The sequence below is a fragment of the Hemitrygon akajei genome, chromosome 8 (assembly GCF_048418815.1).
Source record: "Hemitrygon akajei chromosome 8, sHemAka1.3, whole genome shotgun sequence".
Lineage (NCBI taxonomy): Eukaryota > Metazoa > Chordata > Chondrichthyes > Myliobatiformes > Dasyatidae > Hemitrygon > Hemitrygon akajei.
This window is the reverse complement of record NC_133131.1, coordinates 36,005,842-36,029,145: the sequence shown is the minus strand read 5'-3', so window position 1 is coordinate 36,029,145 and position 23,304 is coordinate 36,005,842. Positions and strand designations below refer to the sequence as shown.

Sequence of the window (23,304 nt, the reverse complement as noted above, 5' to 3'; positions counted from 1 at the left end):
CTCTTTGCAAGAATATGTGTAGTCTTTCAGTTTGGATGCAACCCATCCCTTGTGTACAGGTCACCTCTTTCCAAGAAGGAACCCCAATGGTACAAAACTGAAGACCTTCCATTTGTACCAGTTCTTCATTCTTGAACATCTATGAGGTGACAGATCTCTGTCAACAGTGGCTTAAAAAAATCCTCCTGATGTATTATTCCTTAGATAACAATAAGCTGTCTGTACAAATTCTGGTAGTAGCTCATCCTGTATACTTGTCATCCTCTGGGAAGTTGGGTGTAACTTGTCACTCAGATCCCCTTCAAACCTCAAGCAAGGTAAAATCTGTGGATGCTGGAAATCTAAGCAACACACACAAAATGCTGGAGGAACTCAGCAGGCCAGGCAGCATCTATGGAAAAATGTAAACAGACGACGTTTTGGGCCGAGACCCTTCATCAGGACTGGAGAAAAAAAGATAGGAAGTCAGAGAGAGAAAGTGGGGAGAGGGGAGGAAGAAATACAAGGTAATAGGTGATAAGTGAAACTGGGGGAGTGAGAGGGGTGAAGTAACGAACTAGGAAGTCAATTGGTGAAAGAGATAAAGGGCTGGAGGGGGGAATCTGATAGGAAAGGACAGAAGGCCATGGAAGTAAGGGAGGAAGCACCAGAGGGAGGTGATGGACAGGTAAGGAGATAAGGTGAGAGAAGGAAATGGGAATGGGGAATGGTGAAGGAAAGTGGAGGTCCAATAGTGGAAGTTCGAGAAATTGATGTTCATGCCATCATATTGGAAGCCACACAGACAGAATATAAGGTATTGCTCCTTTAACGTGAGTGTGGTCTCATCACGGCAGTAGAATGGGAATGGGAAGTAAAATTAAAATAGGTGGTCACTGGGAGATCCCACTTTTTCTGGTAGATGGAGCATAAGTGCTTGAGGAAGCAGTTTCCCAATCTCCCGGGAACATTGGATACAGTAAATGACTCCAACAGATTCACAGGTGAAGTGTCACCTCACCTGGAAGGACTTTTTGGGCCCTGAATAGTGGTGAGGGAGGAGTAGGGGCAGGTATAGCATTTGTGCTGCTTGCAAGTGTTAAGTGCCACAAGGGAGATCAGTGAGGAGGGACGAATGGAAGGGGAGTCACATAGGGAGCGATCACTGCAGAAAGCAGAAAATGAGGGAGGGGATTGGAAAGATAAACTTGGTGGTGGTATCCCATTGGAGATGACGGAAGTTACGGAATATTATGTGCTGGACGCGGAGGCTGGTGGGGTGGGGTGAGGACAGATGTGTGCGAAATGGAAGAGATACAGGTGAGGGCAGCGTTGAAGGTGGAGAAAGAGAAGCAGCTTTCTTTGGACATCTCCTTAGCTCTGGAATGAAAAACTTCATCATGAGAGCAAATGTGGCAGAGACAGAGGAGTTGAAAGAAGGGGGGGGGGTGATAATTTTTACAAGTAACAAGGTGGGAGGAGGTGTAATCCAGGTAGCTCAGAGAATTAGTGGGTTCATAAAAAGTATCAGTAGATGAGCTGTCTCCAGAGAAAAAGACAGACAGATCGAGAAAGGGGAAAGGTGTATCGGAAATGGGCCATGTAAATTTGAGGGCAGAGTGGAAATTAGAGGTAAAGTTAATGAAGTTGACAAGCTCTGCATGAGTGCAGGAAGCAGCACCAATGCAGTTGTTGTAGTGTAGGATAAGTCGGGGAGTGATACCAGCGTAGGCTTGGAACATACACCGTTCCACACAGCTGACATAAAGCCAGGCATAGCTGGGACCTATTTGAATGTAAATTTGTTTGAAGGAAGTGGGAGGAGCCAAAGGAAAAATTATTAAGAGTGAGGACCAGTTCCACCAGATGGAGGAGAGTGGTGGTGGAGGGGAACTAGTTGGGTCTGGTGTCCAGAAAGAAATGGAGAGCTTTGAGGACTTACTGGTTGGGTCCCCTTTAAATCTTACCCTTTTCACCCTCAGCTTACCTTATAAGAAGGAAAACATTACCTACATTATCTAGGTCAGGAAATTATGTTGCAGCTTTATAAAATTCTAGTTAGGCTGCATCTGGAATACTGCATATAGTTTTGGTCACCCCTTTATAGGAAGGACGTCGAGGCTTTGGAGATGGTGCAGAAGAGGTTCAGCTAGTTTAAAAGAAGGATTCTTGCATCTGAACACATTATGTATACCAAGCAGCTTCCATGCATGATGGAAGGACAACCACATGCTATACCTTTGGGGGAAAAGTGTTGGATGACCATAAAGTACTAGGAATATGTCACTTAACCCTTCAAGCCTACCCTGCTATTCATATATGATTTGCCTCGGGCCTGATTTCCTCTTCTGTGTCCATAGTTATCAATTCCACATATTTCACAAATCTTTATTTGTCTAGCCTCCACAACCCTCCAGGGTGGAAAATTGCACAGATTTACAACTTCCTACAGAAATAAATTCTTACACACCTCTATTTTAAACAACTGAGCCCAAATCTTGTGACTATTCCTTTTCATTTGAGATGATCCCATTTATCCTGTTATTTCTCTTAATGAACATACACTATACATTTCAATAAGTTTACTCCTCCTGTTCTAAACTTCAAAGAATATAAATCTAATTTCTTCATCTGCTCATGATAAAAAATCCCTTCGTCACATGAATTATTGTAACTCTTTTGGACTGCTTCCAATGTCAGTAGAGGATCACTTACTGAATAGGAATCAGATGAGAACCCAGCATAGTCAATTCAGTATAAAGCCACATTGGTGTAATAAACCAAAAGCTTGCTGCACTGGGGAGTCTTCTTTGAAGAAGTCAGATCCCACTTGGGAGGATGTAGAAACCTAATACCATCTTGGTCCATGGCATGATATGGAGACTGGAATCCATTTTACTAATAGAGAATTGTGGAAGCCAATACCATATAGTGTCTAATGAACTTGAATATTTTGTTACAATCATGCTGCCATTGGGTTTCTTAACTGAAAGGAATTTGTGGATTGTGGTGCCAGCTACTTTGTCTTCCACAAAGTCACTGAGCAAGCTCTGCAGGTAATATTGTGGAGAACAGATCTGTTGTCATTACAGTGAAGAAATGATCTAACAGAAGTTTAATAGTTTACTTCTGATCCCCTCACCCATTCATCTCTCATTATCCTTGCAGTTGCCAGCCAATTAATTAGTGAACATGAACCTAGGAAATCAGATGAATTGATCTTCATGGAGCCAGTGGACCTCATCACCTTGATCTTCAAGGTAAAGTATTTGAAAGGCTATCTGTTGATCATAAATTGTGGAGCAACAACACTGACTTGAGTTTAATGCATCTGATTAACATTGTTCAATTATATAGCAGAAGATATCCCCCTTAGTTAGAGCATCTCATGTTCTCACATGCTACCCCATTGCCCTCACACTGAGGTCTCTTATTTTCAGGAAAACACATGGAAATTGTGTGATTATGGTTTTCAGGATACCTGTTCAGTCTTCAAAGGTAATCCTGAGCTTTTAGCTGCCCTTAACCACAATGACTTTTCTGTCTTTGGCCTGGGAGACTCTTACAATGAAATTCAAAAAGATGTTTGAAGTTAACCACATCTTCCTCCACCTAAACAAATTATTTCCTTCTGATTTGACAATGAATTCAACTACTTCATATAGTCAGCCAATCTAACCTTGCATCTCACATTTTCAACAATCACAGGATATTTTTTCCTTGTTCTAGTTATAGTAATTTTAATGCGCTCTTCTCTTTGCACATTTCTCAGACATACTGGTTGTTATTTATTAGTCATTATTACCTTCTTTTGTCTGGCTTCATAACCTTTTTAATCATTCAATATTTCCTGCTTCACACCCTAACCTGAACTTCCTATTTGTTCTTTCCAATGTTTTGACCATTCTCTGAAACTTAAAGATTTTCCCAGTTCTGATGAAAGGTTATTGACCTCAATAAAAAATAAATATTTTTCTCCCTCATTAAATTGCTGAAAATTTCTGGTATTTTCTGCTCTGTCCCCTTCACCTTCTTTTTCCTCTTCTTGTTATGACACCCCAAGCTTGGCCATCTGGCAAAATAACTGATGGCAACAAGTAGTCTCTATTATGAATATGAGGCAAATCTCCAGAAATATCAATACCTTCTCTTTGGGTATCTGATGAGTCAAGGCAACTAAACCTCGACTTGATTGAGAGCATCAATGGTATTCTCAATGATATTCTCAATGATATTCCTGAATTGATTCTTGTGTGTGGAATTAGCTAGTACAAAGAGCTTCACAAGATATCTATGAACTATGGTAAGCCTTAAATTAATGTGTAAATTCACAAGATTGTTCTGTGAGTACCTTTTTGTCAGTCTGTTGCTTGACTCACTTGTAGAGATCGAAGTACAGAAACAAAGTCCACAGCAGGATACAAAGGTGAAGGGTGAATGTAAAGATGTAAAGCCTTCTCAGCAAAACTATTTTTGGAATAGTACTGTAGTTGTATGTTGTTTTTGTTTTTCTATCCAAAACATGAATTAAGCTTTGAGACTTTACCATCTTTCTGAAATAATTTGAAGTTCAAAGATACTGAGGAAACAAAACGTGTGAAATGGAAACAGAAATAACTAGGATGGGTCACGATATTTGGGAAAGAATGCTCTGTTGAACCAAGAAACATGTCCTCAGATATCTGATTCCAAATTCAAATCAAATTTTGGAAGCTCTGGGATGTCCTGTGGCAGCACAGTGGAAGCAGATCTGAGTGTCCCTTTTTCTCTTTACTCTCTCTGGAGTAATATATTGCTTACAAACCTTTTGCTAACTAATCATTCTATAATTTATCAAAATTCTATAATTTATTCAGAAATTATGTAAAATTAATCTTTGAAATTATTTTACAATATGCAAATCACCCTAGTACATTTCCCTATAATGTCTGAAAGAAACCATTATTTCCACTAGCACAGAGACAAACACCATACATCCCCAGCACATACTGGTTGTAATCCCTTATGGATCTGAAACCTAGGAAAAGCTCTTTGACCACATTTCTGACAGAAGACTTAACTACTGGACAAACTAAGAACACAATTACTTACTTCCAATTAATATGAAAAATACAACAAATAAAATAATGGCAGTAATAATGGAATTAAAAAGTTGTACCTGTTGGATAGAAGGCCTGATGATACTGTGAAGGAGAAGTAAGATAACTGGTATATTTCTGACCAGCAGATCCTATCTCTTGAGATCCTTGAACATGCACACTATTAGGATTTGGTTGCAGACTATAGGTGACCTCAGTAGGAAATCGTTGTATGACAGAAAAAGGAATTGCTTTATCAGAAAATGGAGAAGATGAGGTGGTATCAATTTGTCCAGCCATTAGTCCAATAGAGCTGTGCCACGTACGTGGAGGAATTGGGGTTCGATCTAGGCCACCAGGGTTAGAACCTGACAAATTTTTAATGGACACTGTATGTAAAGGACTTTGATTATGTGTAGATGACAAAAATGGGTATGGGGACAAATTATCTCTGCGGAATGTTCGTTGAAGTTGGCCAACTGTCACAGGTCCTGCATAAAACATAACAGATGAGATTATATTATATGGTGGTCAACTTTTATACATACATATGTACAGTATGAGCTTCTTACCCAATAACAGAGCTAAAATGCTATTGCTATTAATAAACAAATACTAAAAAATTTGGCACAGCATTACTTTGTCACCACTGTACTTTAATGGAAGTATTAAGAGTTAATGCCTTCATTAATATAACTAGCTAGCTAAGGTGTACAAAAACATCAAGCATTTTCTACTGATGTAACTACACCAATTTCTAGTTATAGTTCATAATTTTAGTTACCTGATTTTCACCAATTAAATATTACTTCAATCCACTAATTATTCATACCTGTAAACTCCTGACATTTCTTAAGTTTTGGTAAAGTTAAAATTTGGAAATAAGCTTGCTCTATGGTCTTGGCCCGAAACATCGACAGTGCTTCTCCTTATAGATGCTGCCTGGCCTGCTGTGTTCCACCAGCATTTTGTGTGTGTTGCTCTATCTTTGAATGTTCCACAGAATATAAAGGGGATAAAGGGGTTGATAGTTTTTTAAGAGTGAATAAAGGATGGCGGGGAGGGGTCCATTTTTATGACAGTATCATAATTTAAAAGATATTATCTTATTTAGAGTTTCCCTAAATGTTTATACTGTAATGAAATGTGGTGAAATTAGGACAATAATCATATTGTTTATGGGGTATTAGCACATTGTGTTGGCACGTGGCCTAGTGGGCAAGGCATCAGACTAGTAACCTGAAGGTCACTGGTTCGAGCCTCAGCTGAGGCAGCGTGTTTGTATCCTTGAGCAAGGCACTTAACAACACATTGCTCTGCGACGTCACCGGTGCCAAGCTGCATGGGTCCTAGTGCCCTTCCCTTGGACAACATCGGTGGCGTGGAGAGGGGAAAGCTTGGGCAACTGCCGGTCTCAAAATACAACCCTGCCCAGGCCTGCGCCCTGGAAACTCCAGGTGCAGATAGCATGGTCTCTCGAGACTGATGGATGCCACCACCAATTAGCACATTATATGCCCCATTAAGTAAATGCTGCCTCCTAGTACAATACTCCTTGCACACTCCATTTTCCCCAGTCTTTATAAATTATTCTCTTTTTGTTATATATACAATTTCCTTTCAAGTTATTTCCTTCAATTCTACTGCCAATGAACTACAGTCTGTAGCCAGTACTCTGCTGAAAGTGATTATATCTGGAATCCTGGAGCCATCCATGACTAGCAACGGCTTCCATTTATTTACTCCTTCTAAGTCAATCATGATCTTGTACACCTCTATCAAATCTCCTTCTTAAACTTCTTTTGCCAAGGAAAACAGTCATACCTCTCTAGTTCTTCTGGTTACATTGTTCTCTGGTGCAGTGTCAAGCCCCCAAGAAATTCAACAGAGGCCCCTTTCTGGAATTTCAGGTAGAGGCAATGTTTGTCAGTGCAGTGGTTTGTAAAAATTCAGTTTCAGAATTCATGACAAATTAATGTATCAATTGAATGCATCAAAGTCCTGTGAATTACTTAAGCCATTAAAATTCTTCATTATTCTTGACATATATAGAAAGACTGACATCAGATACCATGCTTTGCCAAATTAAATGTAGGTAGACTCCTCCATTTAGAAAGTTTCACAGTAACTACACTATAAGGTCAATCTTGTTATGTGGAAAGCAGATAATTGTGGTGACACCTGTCAATAATAGCAGCTTTGAACTTTAAAACATAACATCTACCCATGTGAAATGACTTTGGCACCACTCCATGGACTTTCAAGACAATCAAGCCATTTTAATTCTTTGTAATTGCACTCTCCCTGGTAGATTATCTCTATAAATAATGGAAAATTACTTAAAATTAATTATCTTAAAAATCATCTAATACATGAGGGATATAATTGCGCTCTCGAAACAAAACATTTCCAGAACAAGGAGGCACAATTTAGATATGAAATCAGAGGGAAAAACATTCACACAATGGGTAGTGGTATTCTGGAACTCTCTCCAAAGCGAATCATTATTACAGGGTTCATTGGAATGATAGAACATACATGTGTTGCAATGAATGAGGCGAACCCAAGCACAGGACACAGGCACGGAAATTTAGTTAGGATACAGATGCAGGCATGAGCTTTGAATGGAAAACAGGAGGGAGAGCAGGAAGGCAGGAGACAGGCAGAATTTATCTTGACATGGAGAGACTGGGTTTCACAGGTAAACCTCATAACTGGAGTAGAACTTAGAAAACTGATCTTAACACGGAGAAACTGAGCTTCACAGATAAATCTCGGTACTGAAGCAAAACTTAGGACACACAATCCTAAGCGGCCGGGAAGCGTTAATTACCACACTGCAAAACCAACGATCTGGCAACTACTGAGTGCAAAGCCAGAGTTCTTATGCTGCAGGTCTTGATGAAAACCAGGTGTGCCAACATCAAAGGGAATTAGGAGAAAATGGGGAATTAACAGTCGGAACTGTGACAGTATTCACTCCCACCCCCAATGGGAGCCTCCAGGCAAACCAGCAGGCTTGTCTGGATTGTCTTGATGGAAATCATGGATGAGGGAAGGGTCCAGGATGAAGGAGCGGGGAATCCAGGTGTGCTCCTCAGGGCTGTGTCCCTCCCAATCGACCAGTACTGGAGACCCCTGCCTCAGCAGTGCACATCTTGTATTCGCCGGACGGTGTACGCTGATATTCGTCAATGATCCGGGCAGGTGGAGGAGGCTCAGCAGATGGGCACAAAGGGCTGACAGACACAGGTTTCAATTGGGAGATGTGGAATGTGGGATGAATGTGCATGGATCTGGGCAGTTTGAGTCTGACCACTGAGGGGTTGATAATGCTCTCAATCTCAAATGGCCCAAGGTAGCGAGGAGCAAGTTTCTTGGATTTATTCTTGAGGGGGATGTCTTTAGAAGAGAACCAAACCTTCTGACCAGGCCGATAATTAGGTGCAGGAATTCGATGGCAATCAGCAATCCTCCAGTTGCGGTCAGCTGAGCGGGCAGTGGCACGCGTACATCCTTCCAGATCTTGCAGCGCCGGTGGAGATGGGCCTGAACTGAAGGCACAGCAATGTCATCGTCATGTGCAGGAAACAGAGGGGGTTGGTAACTGAGTGAGCATTCGAAGGGAGACATTCTGGCGGCGGTGCTGACCAGGGAGTTGTGGGCGTACTCTACCAAAGTGAGATGGGTGCTCCAGGATGATGGGTTGTTGGCAGTTATGCAGTGCGATGCTGCTTCCAAATCCTGGTTTCTCATTCCATTTGACTGTTAGTCTGCGGGTGAAAACTGGAAGACAGGCTACAAAGGCTTGACAAAAGGATCTCCAGACTCGAGAGATGAACTGGGGGCCCTGGTCAGAAATGATGTCAGAGGGAATTCCATGAAGGCGGAAGACATGATGGACAAGGAGGTCGGCTGTTTCATGGGCTGTAGGGGGTTTGGAAAGGGCTATGAAGTGCATGGCTTTAGAGAAGCGGTCCACCACTGTGAGTACGGCAGTTTTCCCATGTGAAGTGGTTGGTCCCATAACGAAATCCAGCTCAATGTGAAACCAAGGGCAGCTAGGGACAGGTAGGGGCTGAAGCAACCCGGCAGGTGGTCGATGGGAGGCTTTTCTGCGGCACACACAGAACAGGCAGAGACAAAGGAGCAAGTGTCAGCATTCATGGAGGGCCACCAGAAATGTCTCCTCAGAAAGGACAGAGTTCGACCAATCCCAGGATGGCAGGCAAAATGAGAAGTATGCCCCACTGGAGAACCTGAGACTGAACAGAGTCAGGCATGAAGGGGCGATTGGGGTGTCCATTACCTGGGTGAGGTTGAGTCCGTTGGGCCTCTTTGACTATGGATTCGATCTCCCAGGTGAGTGCAGCCACCTCACAGGATGGTGGAAGGATGGGCTTGGGGTTGGGAAGGCCCTCCTCGGAGATGTATTGACGAGAGAGAGCATTGGGCTTCCCATTCTTGGAGCCAGGACGATAAGTGAGTGGGAATCTGAAACAGCCAAAAAATAATGCCCAACCGGTTTGGCAGGAATTTAGGTGTTTGGCGGTTTGGATGTATGTGAGGTTCTTATGGTCCATCCAGATGATGAATGGATGTTCAGTTCCTACCAGCCAGTGCCTCCACTGCTCCAAAGCGAGTTTGATGGCCAGTAACTCCTGGTTCCCTACGTCGTAGTTCCGTTCGGTGGGGTTATAGATGGCCAGAGAAGAAGATGCAGTGATGGAGCTTTTGGTCTGAGCCGGAGCGTTGGGAGAGGACTGGTCCCACCCCAGAGTTGGAGGTGTCGACTTCCACAATGAATTGATGAGAAGGGTCAGGTTGGGCCAGGATGGGAGCGGAAGTGAAATGCCTCTTTAGCTCCGAGAAGGACGAGTCTGCTTCGGGGGTCCAGTGAAAAGGGGTCGCAGGAGAGGTCAGTCGAGTAAGGGGCACTGCCACCTGGCTGTAATCCCTGATGAAGCGACGGTAGAAGTTTGTGAACCCCAGAAATCACTGGAGTTGCTTGAACATCGTGGGTTTTGGCCACTCTGCCACCGCCCGGATCTTTTCAGGATCTGCCCTCACTTGCCCGCTCTCAATGATGTACTCCAGGAAACTGACAGAAGGGACATGGAACTTGCACTTCTCTGCCTTAACGAACAGCTTGTTCTCCAAAAGGCTCTGAAGAACCTGACGGACATGGTGGGTGTGTTCCTGAAGACTGTGGGAGATTAGGATGTCATCCAAATAAACAAAAATGAAACAGTTAATGAAGTCCCTAAGTCCCCAATCATTTACCAGGGCTTGGAGGACGGTGGGGGCATTGGTGAGTCCGAATGGCATGACCAGGTATTCAAAGTGACCAAGAGGGGTGTTAAAAGCTGTTTTCCACTCATCTCCCTCCCTTATCCTGACCAGGTGATGGGCACTCCGTAGGTCCAACTTAGAGAAAATTGTGGCTCCGTGAAGGGGTTTGAAAGTAGAGTTGATAAGGGGCAGTGGATACTTATTCTTAATGGTGATGCTATTTGGGTCACAGTAGCCAATGCAGGGACGCAGTGAACCATCTTTCTTCCCCACAAAGAAGAAACCTGCGCCTATAGGGGAAGATGAGGGTTGGATAATACCAGCCACGAGAGAGTCATTCAGGTAAGTTTTCATTGCTTCCCTTTCTGGTCGGGACTGGTTGTACAGCCGACTGGTGGGTAGAGGGGCTCCAGGGAGAAGGTCAATTGCACAATTGTAAGGGCAGTGTGGAGGCAGGGAAAGAGCCCGTTGTTTGCTAAACACTTTTCCCAGATTGTGATACTCTGCTGGAACCTTGGATAAGTTGGGGGGAGTGGTTTCCGAGGCAGACGAGGTGGCGGTGACTTCCACTGCAGAAAGGGCTGATTGTAGACAAGTGGAATGGCAGAACGAACTCCAGCTGACCATCTTCCTGGTGAACCAGTCAATGTGGGGGTTATGGCGGCTTAACCAGAGGTACCCAAGAACTATTGGAGCTTGAGGAGAGGAAATTAAATTGAATTGTACCTGTTACCGATGGTTCCCAGAGAGAAGGAGAGACAGGGGTGGTGTGCAGTGTGTGACTCAGGCCAGTAGTCTACTGTCCAGCGCCCAGACTTCCCGGGGGGTCCTCAATGGCTCACGAGGAATTCCGGCCTGGAAAGCTAAGCCTTCATCCAAAAGGTTTCCCTCAATACCGGAGTTTACTAGTGCTGACAGAGGCAGGGACTGTTGGTTGTAATGTAAAGTAGCTTGAAGCTGCATCCGGGTTCGGCAAATGGAAGGGAATGTTGTTTGGCTCACCAGGGTCCCCCTTTCTACTGGTGAGCCTTCCCTTTTTGGTTGAAGGGGACAGGTAGCATGGAAGTGGCTGGACTGACTGCAATATAGACACTCACCCGCTCTCAATCTCCATAGTCGTTCTGTGGAGGAACGGCGGTTCCGTCCCAGCTGCATGGGTTCCTCTCCTGGGGTGGTAGAAACAGCTGGGCTGGGAGTTACCCTAGGAGCAGGAGGAGGAGAGAGGCTTGTTCTTGCGGGAGGCAGAAATGAGTGCTGTGGAGTGGCCAAACATGGTGGATGACCAGTTCTTTCTCTATGGCGATCTCGGAGACAATTGTCCAACCTGGTAGCTAGGGAGATCAGGCTGTCGGTGTCATCTATTGCCGCCAACTCATCTTTTACCACGTCGCTGAGACCATTCTGAAATACCCCTTGGAGTGCCTCATCTTCCACCCCGAGTCGGCCGCTAATGTCTGGAACTCACGGAATATTTGGCAACACTGCGTGAGCCCTGACTGAGAGTGAGTAAATGCTTGACGGCGTCTTTACCACGGACAGGGTGGTCTAAGATTTTTCTCATGTCCGCGATAAAGGTGTCAAAAGAAGAGCAGATATCCAGTTTGTTATCTGAAACAGCTAAGGCACTTCCCCACAACCCCATGATGTAAGTAAACTTTGACTTATCCATGGAGTACATGGATGACTGCTGTTTGAACACCAAGGAACACTGAAGAAGGAAGGCCCGGCACTTTCCCAAATTCCCAGTGCAGTGTTCTGGTTCAGGTACGTGAGGCTCTCTTGGCGGGGGTGTTGCTAACTTGTAGGGGGTTGCCACTACAGGCTGTCTGGGCTGGTTAGACAGGGTTCCAGGAGTGGATGGGGTAAAATGAGTGGGTACACGGTCCACCCGGTCACCGATCTTTGTTACATCAGCAATCAGGGAACAGAAGTTCTCCATGACCTCCCGGAGGAGTTGGTCGTGCAGACCCAGTAGGGAACCCAGTCTGGCGAGGGCTTGTTGAAGGAGATTCGTGTCCGATGGGTCCATAGTGGCCAGATCGTTCTGTTGCAACGAATGAGGCAAACCCAAGTGCTGAACACATGTACGGAAATTTAGTTAGGATGCAGATGCGGCCGTGAGCATTAAACAGCAAACAGGAGAGAGAGCAGGAAGGCAGGAGACAGGTAGAGTTTATCTTGACATGGAGAGACTGGGTTTCACAGGTAAACCTTGGAACTGGAGTAGAACTTAGAAAACTGATCTTGACACGGAGAGACTGAGCTTCACAGATAAATCTCGGTACTGAAGCAAAACTTAGAACACACAATCCTAAGCGGCCGGGAAGCGTTAAATATCACACTGCAAAACCAACGATCTGGCAACTAGTGGGTGCAAAGCCAGAGTTCTTATGTTGCAGGTCTTGATGAAAACCAGGTGTGCCGTCATCAAAGGGAATTAGGAGAAAATGGGGAATTAATGGTCGGGACTGTGACAACGTGAGAGACTAAATTACTACCTTGATTGTAATTTATTTTAGATCTGATTTATTTTCATCCTCAGTTTTCACCTTCCTTTCCTTGAAAAAAATGAAGTAATGGAGTTACCATGAGTTCTAACGAAGTGATAGGCCATGGGTTTATCATGGGTTCATTCACTCTCACACTTATTCAACATACACAAAAATTTGCTTATGACAGACCTCAGTGGTTAGTTTTCAGGGGCAGGAATGACTCTTTCTCTAGTTCTCTGACACTTAGGCAAAGCCCAAACATTTCTAGATTACTCTTATTTAAACAGTACTGTTTAAGCATAGGAGCAAAGGAGTTTGGTAGCACTCTTAGGATTTTACTTTACACAGGAGTGGCTTGTGATGCCTATGGGTCTTTGTGAATTCTGTTTCTGTGAGATTTAATTAGTGAATCATGAAGCATATTACCGAAGTCAAAGTAAGTACACATTTGCACAGATGCAGTGAAAAACTTACTTGTGGCAACATTGCAGGTACATAGCCATAGATACATAACATTCATAATCTTAGAACATTTACTTTGAAAACACAATCAGAACAAGGAACACCAAGTCCATTGTAGTGCACTGTGGTCATTGTTTTGCTAGACTGAGATTGTGATTGGGGTTTTGCACGTTGGTTGAATATTGAAGGGAAGTAGCTGCATTTGAACCTAGTAGAGTGGGATGAGGCTTCTGTATCTCCTGCCTGAAGGTAGCTGCAAGACAATATGACTTGGATGGTAGGGATCTTTGATGATAGATATTGTCTTCTTGAGGCATCATACACAAATGCAAAAAGATGCTTATCCATATGCATTAGATTCCTCAGTAGGTGCAATTTACACCCACCCCACAGCTGATACCAATATCATCTGAATCATCCAGTTCCTTTTGTCTCTATCTTTTCAGAAACTTTCACTTTTCAGTGTAACTTAAAACATCCTTGTTTAGTAATATTTCCCAGTTCTGAGGAATGGTCATTAACTGCCTCTTTAACTCTGTTTCTCTCTCCATAGATGCTACCTGACTGAGTGAGTACTTCTGCACTTCTGTTTTTAAGTCAGATTTCCACATGTCAATTTTTCACATTTTTTTCCTGAATGGATCTTGTTTGATGTCTATTGCACAAGAACAACATGTCTGTACCTGTTTACAATGCTTCCTGGGATTATATTAATACAAAGTTCATTTTGGCTTTGTCAGTCGACCTACATAATAAGGAAGTGAAATACAATGTTTTCTAACATTTCTGGCCATCAATGTTACTTAAATAGAAATCCTGCAATCAATCAACCACATTTTAACAATTCCTAATTAATCCTTACTATCTAACGGAGAGGTTCACAATTTTTCACTGATTACTGGAATAGGCGGGTTAGCCTACAAAGATAGAATACACTGTCTCCAAGATTAGGGACAGCCAAATCTCTTGCTTTGAGGTCAAATTAAAATATAAATAAATGGTTTGAATTCATTACTGACAGTTCTGTGTCCATAGAGCACTAATTCAGAAACAGAGCTAGTCAGGGAATGTATGAATCATTTGACATATTTTAAATTTAGTCATGCATATGAGGTCTACAAAATAATGGAGGGAGTCTTACGCAGATGTCTGGTATTGTTTTGGTGCTTTTTAAGGGCGGTGGTTGAACAGCTGTGGGCTGCTGCTGGAGAGTCCATCTTCCTTTAGCTCAGTATCTTCTTCTCTTACTCCCTTCCCATCTATCCTTTCCAGCTTGTACTGAAGTTCTCATCATTCCCAATTATCCCCTCTTCCCTTCCTACCCAGGTTTCTATATTCTTCAAACCAATCATTCTTACTTCCAGTTTTTATCCTTTTTTCTAACTTCCATTCCAATTCCTCTTATTACCTCTCAACATTATCCACACTACCAAGATATTGACTTTTTCTTTGGAATCCCTGTCCTGCTGTAATTGCCTTTCCATCTCCATGATCTGCTCTTCAGCACAATCACCATAATTTTCACTGCCCATAACAGCAGGAGATTGTGGAGAAAACTCCAAGCATAATATGCTGGTTCTGGTGTCCAGCACTATTTTGGAGCAGCACATAAGCAAATTACTACCATAGAATGGAGAAAAATAAGATTCAATTATTGTTTTCAAATGGGAACTAGTAGCCACTGGGATTTTTAAAAAACCTGCAGGAAAGAGCTGAGGAATAGAATTAATTCAAATGTTTTTGCAAAGAGCTAGTGTAGGCTTCATGGTATGAATGACCGGCTTCTGCACTCCAATTCTTTGTGTAACACGATTGAGAGCAATTTCACCACAAAGAATTGCAGAGGGTCAAAGAATCACTGTGGTTCAAAAAGCTAGCTCATCAAAACTTTCTGAAGGGCCATTTGTGATAAATTATAGTTTGCTAGAACTGTTCCTATCACATGAGAAAATGAAAATGAAAAACCGAATATAATGCCATCAAAATACTGAGGCACCCTTGTGAATTTTTTCCAGAGTAAGATATTCATATATGGAGTGTGGTAAAAAGGCAGCCATGTTATTAATTATATCTGCCTTTAATTTTCTCTCTCCCCACTACCTATCAGAGTCTATAACTGTAACTCCATCCCTACCATGTCGGTCTCCTTTGGTCTGGCCAATGGAGTCCATGGAGTTGGTGAGGTACCTCTGAAAACGGTTGGGTGGTCTGGTGTTGACCTGGAGCCCAGCTGCCAGCTTGGCTTTGTTGGCACTAGTTAACCTTTTCATGTTGATAAGTAGCTCTGGGTGATCCTGTTTAAAACTGGGGTTGTGGAAGTGGTGAAGTAGCCCATCCCCTGCCCCCAGCTCGCCAGGCACTGGGTGCTCGCTGCTCCCTTGTCCCAACTTTCTAAAACCGTACAGGTTGAGCTGGCGGATGAAGCTGGTGAAGTTTGTGGTTTTGAAGAGCAGGTCGGTGTTGGGCTCCAGTTTGGCACCATTGCTGATGTTCTTGATCGGGGCGAGAAGCTCGGATTCGAAGAGCTGCTGGTCGACGATGAGCCCTTCTCCGCGGGGATCCCAGCGGATCGAACGGTACCGGGGGCTATTCACGATGCGCCACAGTTTGGCTGGGAAGTTATTGGGGTTGATCGGGGTGGAGAGAAGGAACTCCTCCATTTCACGGCTCACAGCAGGGCTCATCAGGGGAACCGATCCAACTGATTGACGAAGCATGAAGTGTGGCAGCGGGTAGCTTACAGGAAAAGAGCGCTCCTTCTGACAGATGTCGATCGGTGCCAATCACTCGGGCGGGTTCCGATGCTGGTCGATCCTTCGATGGAACCGTTAGTCCGCGTTCCCGAAAACCGCCTTTTAAATTCCAATTCTGGCCAATCAGTACCAGAGCTCGGGCTCATGCCCAGCACACGCGAATAAACGCCCGCTGCACGCGCGAGGCACGACCCCGGCCGGGCGCCCGCGACGATAAACTGTCCCGAGCGCACGCGCTTGGAGGCGACGCTTGCGCTCCGAGGTTCGTCCCTTGGTGCTTGAGTCGACCACCGAGCGAGTGCGTGTTGTCCTGTTCTACACCCGACACGAGTTTTGTTTTCTTCACCAATCAACCAGCAAGTCATTGATTGGATATTGGTACTTAGTATCTAACTGATGATACTCACCGGCAGATGGCTTGTGCTACACTAATTGATGAATGCCTGAGAGACGACTCGGATCTGCTCCAATTTGCCTGCTGCAGCAACAGGTCCACTGAAGATGCCATTTCATTATATGTATCTTTATTCAACCCTGGAGCAGCTGGACAGCTAAGAGGAATACACCAGGATGCTCTTCGACTACAGCTGGGCATTCAATACTATCATCCCCTCAAAACTAATCAATAAGCTTAATGATCAATACATCCTTGTGCAATTGGATCACTTCCAGTCAGTTCAAATTGATACACCATCTCCTCCACAATCTCCATTAGCACAGGTGCACCACAAGGCTGTGTGCTTAGCCACCTGCAAGACTTGCTTTACACTTATGACTGTGTGGCTAAGCACAGCTCCAAAGACATATTTAAGTTTGTTTAGGATACCACTGCATTACTGCCATATGCCGAATCAGAGGCAGTGATGAATCAATATATAGGAGGGAGACTGAAAATAAGGCCGAGTAGTGCCACAACAACAAACTCTTACTCAATGTCAGCAAGACCATTATTGACTTCAGGAGGACAAAACCCAGAGGTCCAAGAGCCAGTACTCATCAGAGGTGGAGAGGGTTAGCAACTTTAAATTCCTTGGTGTTATGATTTTGGAGGATCTGTTCTGGGCCCAGCATGTAAGTGAAATTACGAAGAAAGCATAGCAGCGCATCTACTTCCCTAGGAGTCTGAAAAGATTTGGCATGACATTTAAAACTTTGACAATCTTCTATAGATGTGTGGTGTTGAGTATATTGACTGGCTGTATCACAGCCTGGTATGGAAACGTCAATGCCTTTAAACAGAAAATCCTATAAAAAATAGTGGGCATGGCCCAGTCCATCATGGGTAAAGCCCTCCCCACCATTGAGCACATCTGCGCCAAGCATTGATGCAAGAAAGCAACATCCCTCATGAGAGACTACCACCACCTAGGTCATATCCTCTTCCAGCTGATGCCATTAGGAAGAAGGTACAGGAGCCTCAGGAATCACAACGCCAAGTTCAGGAACAGTTATTACCCCTCCACCATCAGCCTTCTGAACCAGAGGGAATAACTTCACTTGCCCCATCACTGAACTGTTTCCACAATTTATGGACACTCTTTCAAGGACTCATCTCATGTTCTCAATATTTATTGGTTGCTTATTCAGTTATTACTTTTTTCTTTCTTTTTGTATTTGCACAGTTTGGTGTCCTTTCACACTGGTTGTGCACCCTGTTGGTGCGTTCTTTCATTGATTTTGTTGTGATTATTGGATTTATTGTATATGCCCACAAGATAATTAATCTCTCAACCCCTATCTTTTTGACGAGAAAAATATTGCCTAAAGTTGTAAATCTCACTGCAAGGAATTGCTTTTAGGAATAATCCAATTAGAGTACAATGATAAAACAAGTCAGTAAAGAAAATGTATTTCCTAGATGGATGAATTCCAAACAGGAAGATATTTTTGTCCAGAACTAATTCATTGAGGAGTAAAATAAAAACAGATTGTTCTTGAAATACTCAGTGGGTCTGGTAACTGTTGTGGAGTGAGAAACAAGTCAAGTCAAGTCAAGTTTATTGTCATTTCGACCATAAACTGCTGGTACAGTACAGAGTAAAAATGTAACAATGTTCCTCCAGGACCCTGGTGCTACATGAAACAACACAAAACTACACTAGACTATGTGAGACAGCACAAGGCTACACTAGACTATGTAAAACAACATAAAAACTGCACTTGACTACAGACCTGCACAGGACTACATAAAGTGCACAAAACAGTGCAGGGCAGTACAATAATTAATAAACAAGACATTAGGCACAGTAGAGGACAGTTTTGGGCCAAGAGCCTTCATTTTTTACCTTGATGACTTCAGTGGTTTCTGTTTCCCTTCTTATGTACAATGAGGTGTTGATCAAAATTCCTCTTTACAGTTTTAATAAGTATCTCTAGCTCCAGCTTATTTTATCCCTCATACTGAATTCCCACCCATGACTACAACAATGTTAATTACTTATCACATTCTGCAGACAATACTTTTTGCCATTCTTTGGCACATTCTTGCTCTTAGCCTTGCTTTGCAACAGTGTTAATTTACTCTATATCAGAGCTGTTCTGGTCTGCAGTCCACATTATCTTTGATTATATCTGATGTTTCTAAAAAGGGCTTGCTAACTTCAATAGCTCATGCAATATATATAATATTATTATGGTTTCTCTGAACCTACCTCTCCATCCCTTCCTTAAGTCTTACAGCTAGCTGTGTTTTCACTCCACTTTAGATCTTTCACATTTTGTTCCCAATTGGTTCAGATGAAAGGTCATTAACATGAATCACTACTTTATTTCTCTTTCCATCGATGCTGCTGACTTAATAATTATTTCCAGGGATGTCTTTCTTTATTTTGGATTTTCAGCATTTCTGTTTGTTTCCTTCTTGTTAAGTATAAAAGTACATTTCTGAACTCGTTCTTTTCTTGTAGCAAGAATCAAGACTTGAAGTAAGAAGTGGATGGTGTGGAGTATAACACAAATGCCATTTAAAGTTTTGACATCAGGTTGGAAGCTCTCTAGTCAGAATATGGCTGATGCTCCTCCAACCTGAGATTGGCCTCATCGTGGCACTAGAGGAGGCCATGGAGTGACATAGCAGAGTGGGAATTGGCAATGGAATTCAAATTGTTTGCCAATGCAAAATTCTGCATGTTGTGGACTGAGCGAAGGTGCTTGACAAAGCAGTCACATAATCCACGTTTGGCCTCACTAATGTAGAGGAGACTGCACTGGTAGCTCTGGATACAGTAGATGATCCCAACAGACTCTCAGGTGAAGTATTGCCTCATGTGGAGGGACTGAATGGTAGTCAGAGAGGAGATGAATAGGTAAGCGTAGCACTCCTTCTGCTTGTAGTGATGTGCCAAGAGGGAGATCACTGGGTAGGGACAAATGGACAAGGAAAGCATGGAGAGTGTGATCCCTCCCGGAAATGAAAAGTGGAAGTAGGAGGTAAAGATCTGATTGGTGTAAGTTGGTGGGTGTGGGGAGATAAAGATCTGATTGGTGGAAGGATGAAGCAACACCAATTAAGTTATCAATGTAGTGTAGAAAAAGTTGGGGAGCATTATCTGTGAAGTCTTAGAACATGGACTGTTCCATGTAGCCAACAAAAAGGCAGCCATAGCTGGGGCCTATGTGGGTGTCCATGGCTACACCTTGGGTTTGGAGAAAGTGAGAGGAACTGAAAGAGAAATTGTTAAGTGTGAGGACCAGTTCCACCAGATGGAGGAGGATGGTGGTTGAGGGGAACGAGTTAGGTCTGTTGTCTAGAAATAAGCAGAGAGTTTAAATGCCTTCTTGATGGGAGACATTAATAATATAGGGATGGGACATCCAGGGTGAAAATAAGACCAGGGCAAAGCAACTGAAAATTGTTGAAGAGATTGAGAGCATATAAAGATTTGCAGATGAAGGTGAGAAGGCACTGACCCAAGGAAGATAAAATGGATTTGAAGTATACAGACACAATGTTGAGTTGGTCAGGAGCAGGCAGAAACAATCGGCCTATCCTGACAATCAGGTTTTGGATCTTGGGTAAGATGTAGAAATGAGCATTGTGGGATAAGTCAATTTTAAGTTTGTAGGTTGTGGGTGAGCAATCTCCCAATTTAATGAGGTTAGTGATGGAGCAGGAGACAATATTCTGACAGTCCTGAGTGGGGTCTTCTTTAAGGGGTAAGAAGGAGGAGGTGTCTCAGAGTTGCTGTCTGGCCCTAGCAAGATAGAGATCAGTCCAGCAGACTACAACAGCCCCCCCCCCCCCACTCAGTTGCAGGTGTGATGGTGAGGTTAGTATTGGTGAGGAGAAAGCGGAGGGAAGTGCTTTCTGAGAGATAACGTTCGAATAGGAGACAGGAGTGCTGAAGTCAAGACAGTTGATGTCTTGTCGGCAATTAGATGAAAAGATACATAATGGCAGAAGATCAAAGTGGGGTGTGTAAAAAGAGGAGGAATGTTGGAGATGGGAGAAGGGGTCATCAGTGCGTGGTGGGGAGTTCTTGCTGAAGCAGTAGGCTTGGAATGGAGGTGACAGAAGAAGAGCACCATGTTGTAGCAGACATGGTACTCACTGAGGTGTGGGCATAGAGGATAAAGGTAAGGTTCTTGCTAAGGACAGAGTGTTCTGCCTCAGAAAGGGGAAAGTTGGAGGGCATGAAGATATGGCAGGAATTAGATTTGGGATTTGAGGGAGGAAGAGAGATAGAGGGAAGGATTCAGGTGTTTAGAGAAGACAGAATGGGAGGAATGAAGAGATGATGAGGAGCTTGAGAGATCCAGGGTTTCATGTGGTGCAGTGGTGGGAGCAGGAGAGTCTTGGAGTTCAGCAAAGTAAGAAAGGTCTCTGCCTGGAGATGGAGGTGGCCTAAAGTGGTAGATGAAAACAGAGTTGGAGGCCATGTAATCTGTGGTTGTTTGTGGTAGTTGATGATCACCCTGATGAAGGGTCTCTATCTGAAATATTCCTTTCCAGTAATGATGAAGTGTCTCTGACTGAAACATTGGCTCTTTGTTTCTTTCCATAGATGCTGCTTGACCTGTTGAGTTCCTCCAACATTTTGTATGTGTTACTCTGCATTTCCAGCATCTACATAATTTCTTGTCTTTAATAAACAGCAGAGTAAGTTTATTTCTTTCACTTCTTGTAAATTCTCTGAACAATTGGCATAACTGGAAAATCAGCAACTGGGGTTGGTTTATTATTGTTACATGTGCAGAGATACTCTGAAGTACTTTCTTTACATGCCATTCAGACAGATCATTCCATACACATTGAGGTAGTGCAAAAGAAAAATAAAACAATTGCAGAATGCAGGATGCATTGTTACCATTACAGAGAAAGTGCAGTGCAGGTAGTTAAATAAAGTGCAAGAGCCATGACGAGGTAGATTGAGAGATCCAGGAGTTCTTTATCATGAAGAGGACTATAACAGCAGCATGGAAATTGTCTTTCAGCTTGGTGATACCATGTTTTCAAGCTTTTTTAAAATCAAATCAACTGTGATTTACAGGAATTTATTTTGTGTGTGTGTGTGTACACACACACACACACACACAAGTCCCCCATGATTACTGGATCAACACTGTTAAGTGGGCTTCTTAACTTTTCTTTTTTAAACCATAACCAATATCATTACTGTTATATATGCCACATTAACAATGCTACAAATGATTTCCGTCCTGTTGCTTCTCAGTTCCATTCAGCCTGACCCAAGATGATTTTTAATGACTGTACTGATGTCATCCTTCATGAAGAGCACCACTCTATCTCTTTTCCCTGGCTAATTGTCTATTGCTCTGGAATATTCTTCCTTTTTTTTAAAAACACCCTGAATGTTGTGATCTCTGGCATCAACAAGGTCAGTAGATGCATGGGTATTTTCATTTACAGGTACCCCTTTAAGTCAAACTGTATTGCCTATTTTATATAATACAACAGATCTTGGAACTCCTTGCCCAACAACACCGCAGAACTATGTTCTTCAGAAGCATTGGAATATTTCATTCAGGTCACTCAGCAAAATCATCTCTGTGACTCTTAGGTGTGAACAATAAATGATGGTCTTGCAAGCAACACAGAACAGTAAATGCGAAAAACCTTTTGTGAGATGAACAAGATTGCCAGGTTGTTTCAAGCATAAACAAGCAGGAATGGAGGAATCAATCAGGAAAACATGATTAATATTCAAAGGTTTTATTTGGCTACCTTACAAATCTTAAAACAAATGATCATTGATTGATGTTAACACAAGGAAATCTGCAGATGCTGGAAATTCAAGCAACACACACAAAATGCTGGTAGAGCACAGCAGGCCAGGCAGCATCTATAGGAGAAGCACTGTCGACGTATCGGGCCGAGACCCTTCGTCAGGACCCGAAACTTTGACAGTGCTTCTCCTATAGATGCTGCCTGGCCTGCTGTGCTCTACCAGCATTTTGTGTGTGTTGATTGATTGATGTTAGCTTTAATGCTTATATAGACTACAGTAAAGTGCTCTTTTCATTGTCAGATAAGAGGACTGGCCATGATATTTTGTGTATACTATTTGATGAAAAAACTAATTGTCTTGAAATAGAAATGCCATTTATGTGAACTTCCTCAACATTAGGTACTAAAGGACTCTACAACCAGCACAATTTTAAAAACTAAAATCTCTGATTTAGTATGGCTGCCCATAGTATAAGTCCCTCAAAGCAGCCATAATAAAATAGTCATCTATTTTCAGTAAGGTCATTTGTATACCGCACTTTAAGTTGTGTCAGAAGAAGCAAACGATTGTAAATTGTAAATGAAGTTACAAATTATGTGCTTTTCTCCCCGATCAGAAATCTTAGGTAGTTCATCTAAACTCAAATATTTAATTGAAAATTCTTCACCATAACGGAACTGCCAAGTACACTGCTTTTAAACAATATTTCGCAAGCTGAATATTGCTTGCTCTGGAAAATATAGAGGACGAGATATTTCAGTTTCTGTAAATGGGGTCTGAGGCTAATGCAGCAATAGAACAACTGCTCCCTAAACTGACCCACCTATCTATATCGTCTTGAATCAGCAGACAAATCGACACCAAATGACAAATGCCTAAACAGACACAGGCAGTACTGAAGAAGGGTCTCGGCAAGAAAAGTCGAGCATTTATTCATTTATGCCTGACCTGCTGAGTTCCTCCAGCATTTCGTGCACGTTGCTTTGAATTTCCAGCATTTACAGAATTTCGCGTGTTTAAGTATTTAAGATTCTGAATATTTACTATGCAATTGGTTAAG

General features: G+C 42.9%; 1 protein-coding gene across 1 annotated transcript in view; it reads right to left on the bottom strand.

The window, feature by feature from the left end:
- hsf5 (heat shock transcription factor family member 5) overlaps window positions 1-15,984 on the bottom strand; it is a 93,227-nt gene extending 77,243 nt beyond the window's left edge. Inside the window, exons 1-2 of the mRNA XM_073052906.1 lie at window positions 15,438-15,984; window positions 5,138-5,548 (exon numbers count right to left, since the gene is read on the bottom strand). Of these exons, the coding sequence (XP_072909007.1) occupies window positions 5,138-5,548; window positions 15,438-15,963 (937 nt within the window). The 5' untranslated portion in view covers window positions 15,964-15,984. The remainder of the gene's footprint in view (window positions 1-5,137; window positions 5,549-15,437) is intronic.
- Window positions 15,985-23,304: the final 7,320 nt, after the last annotated feature.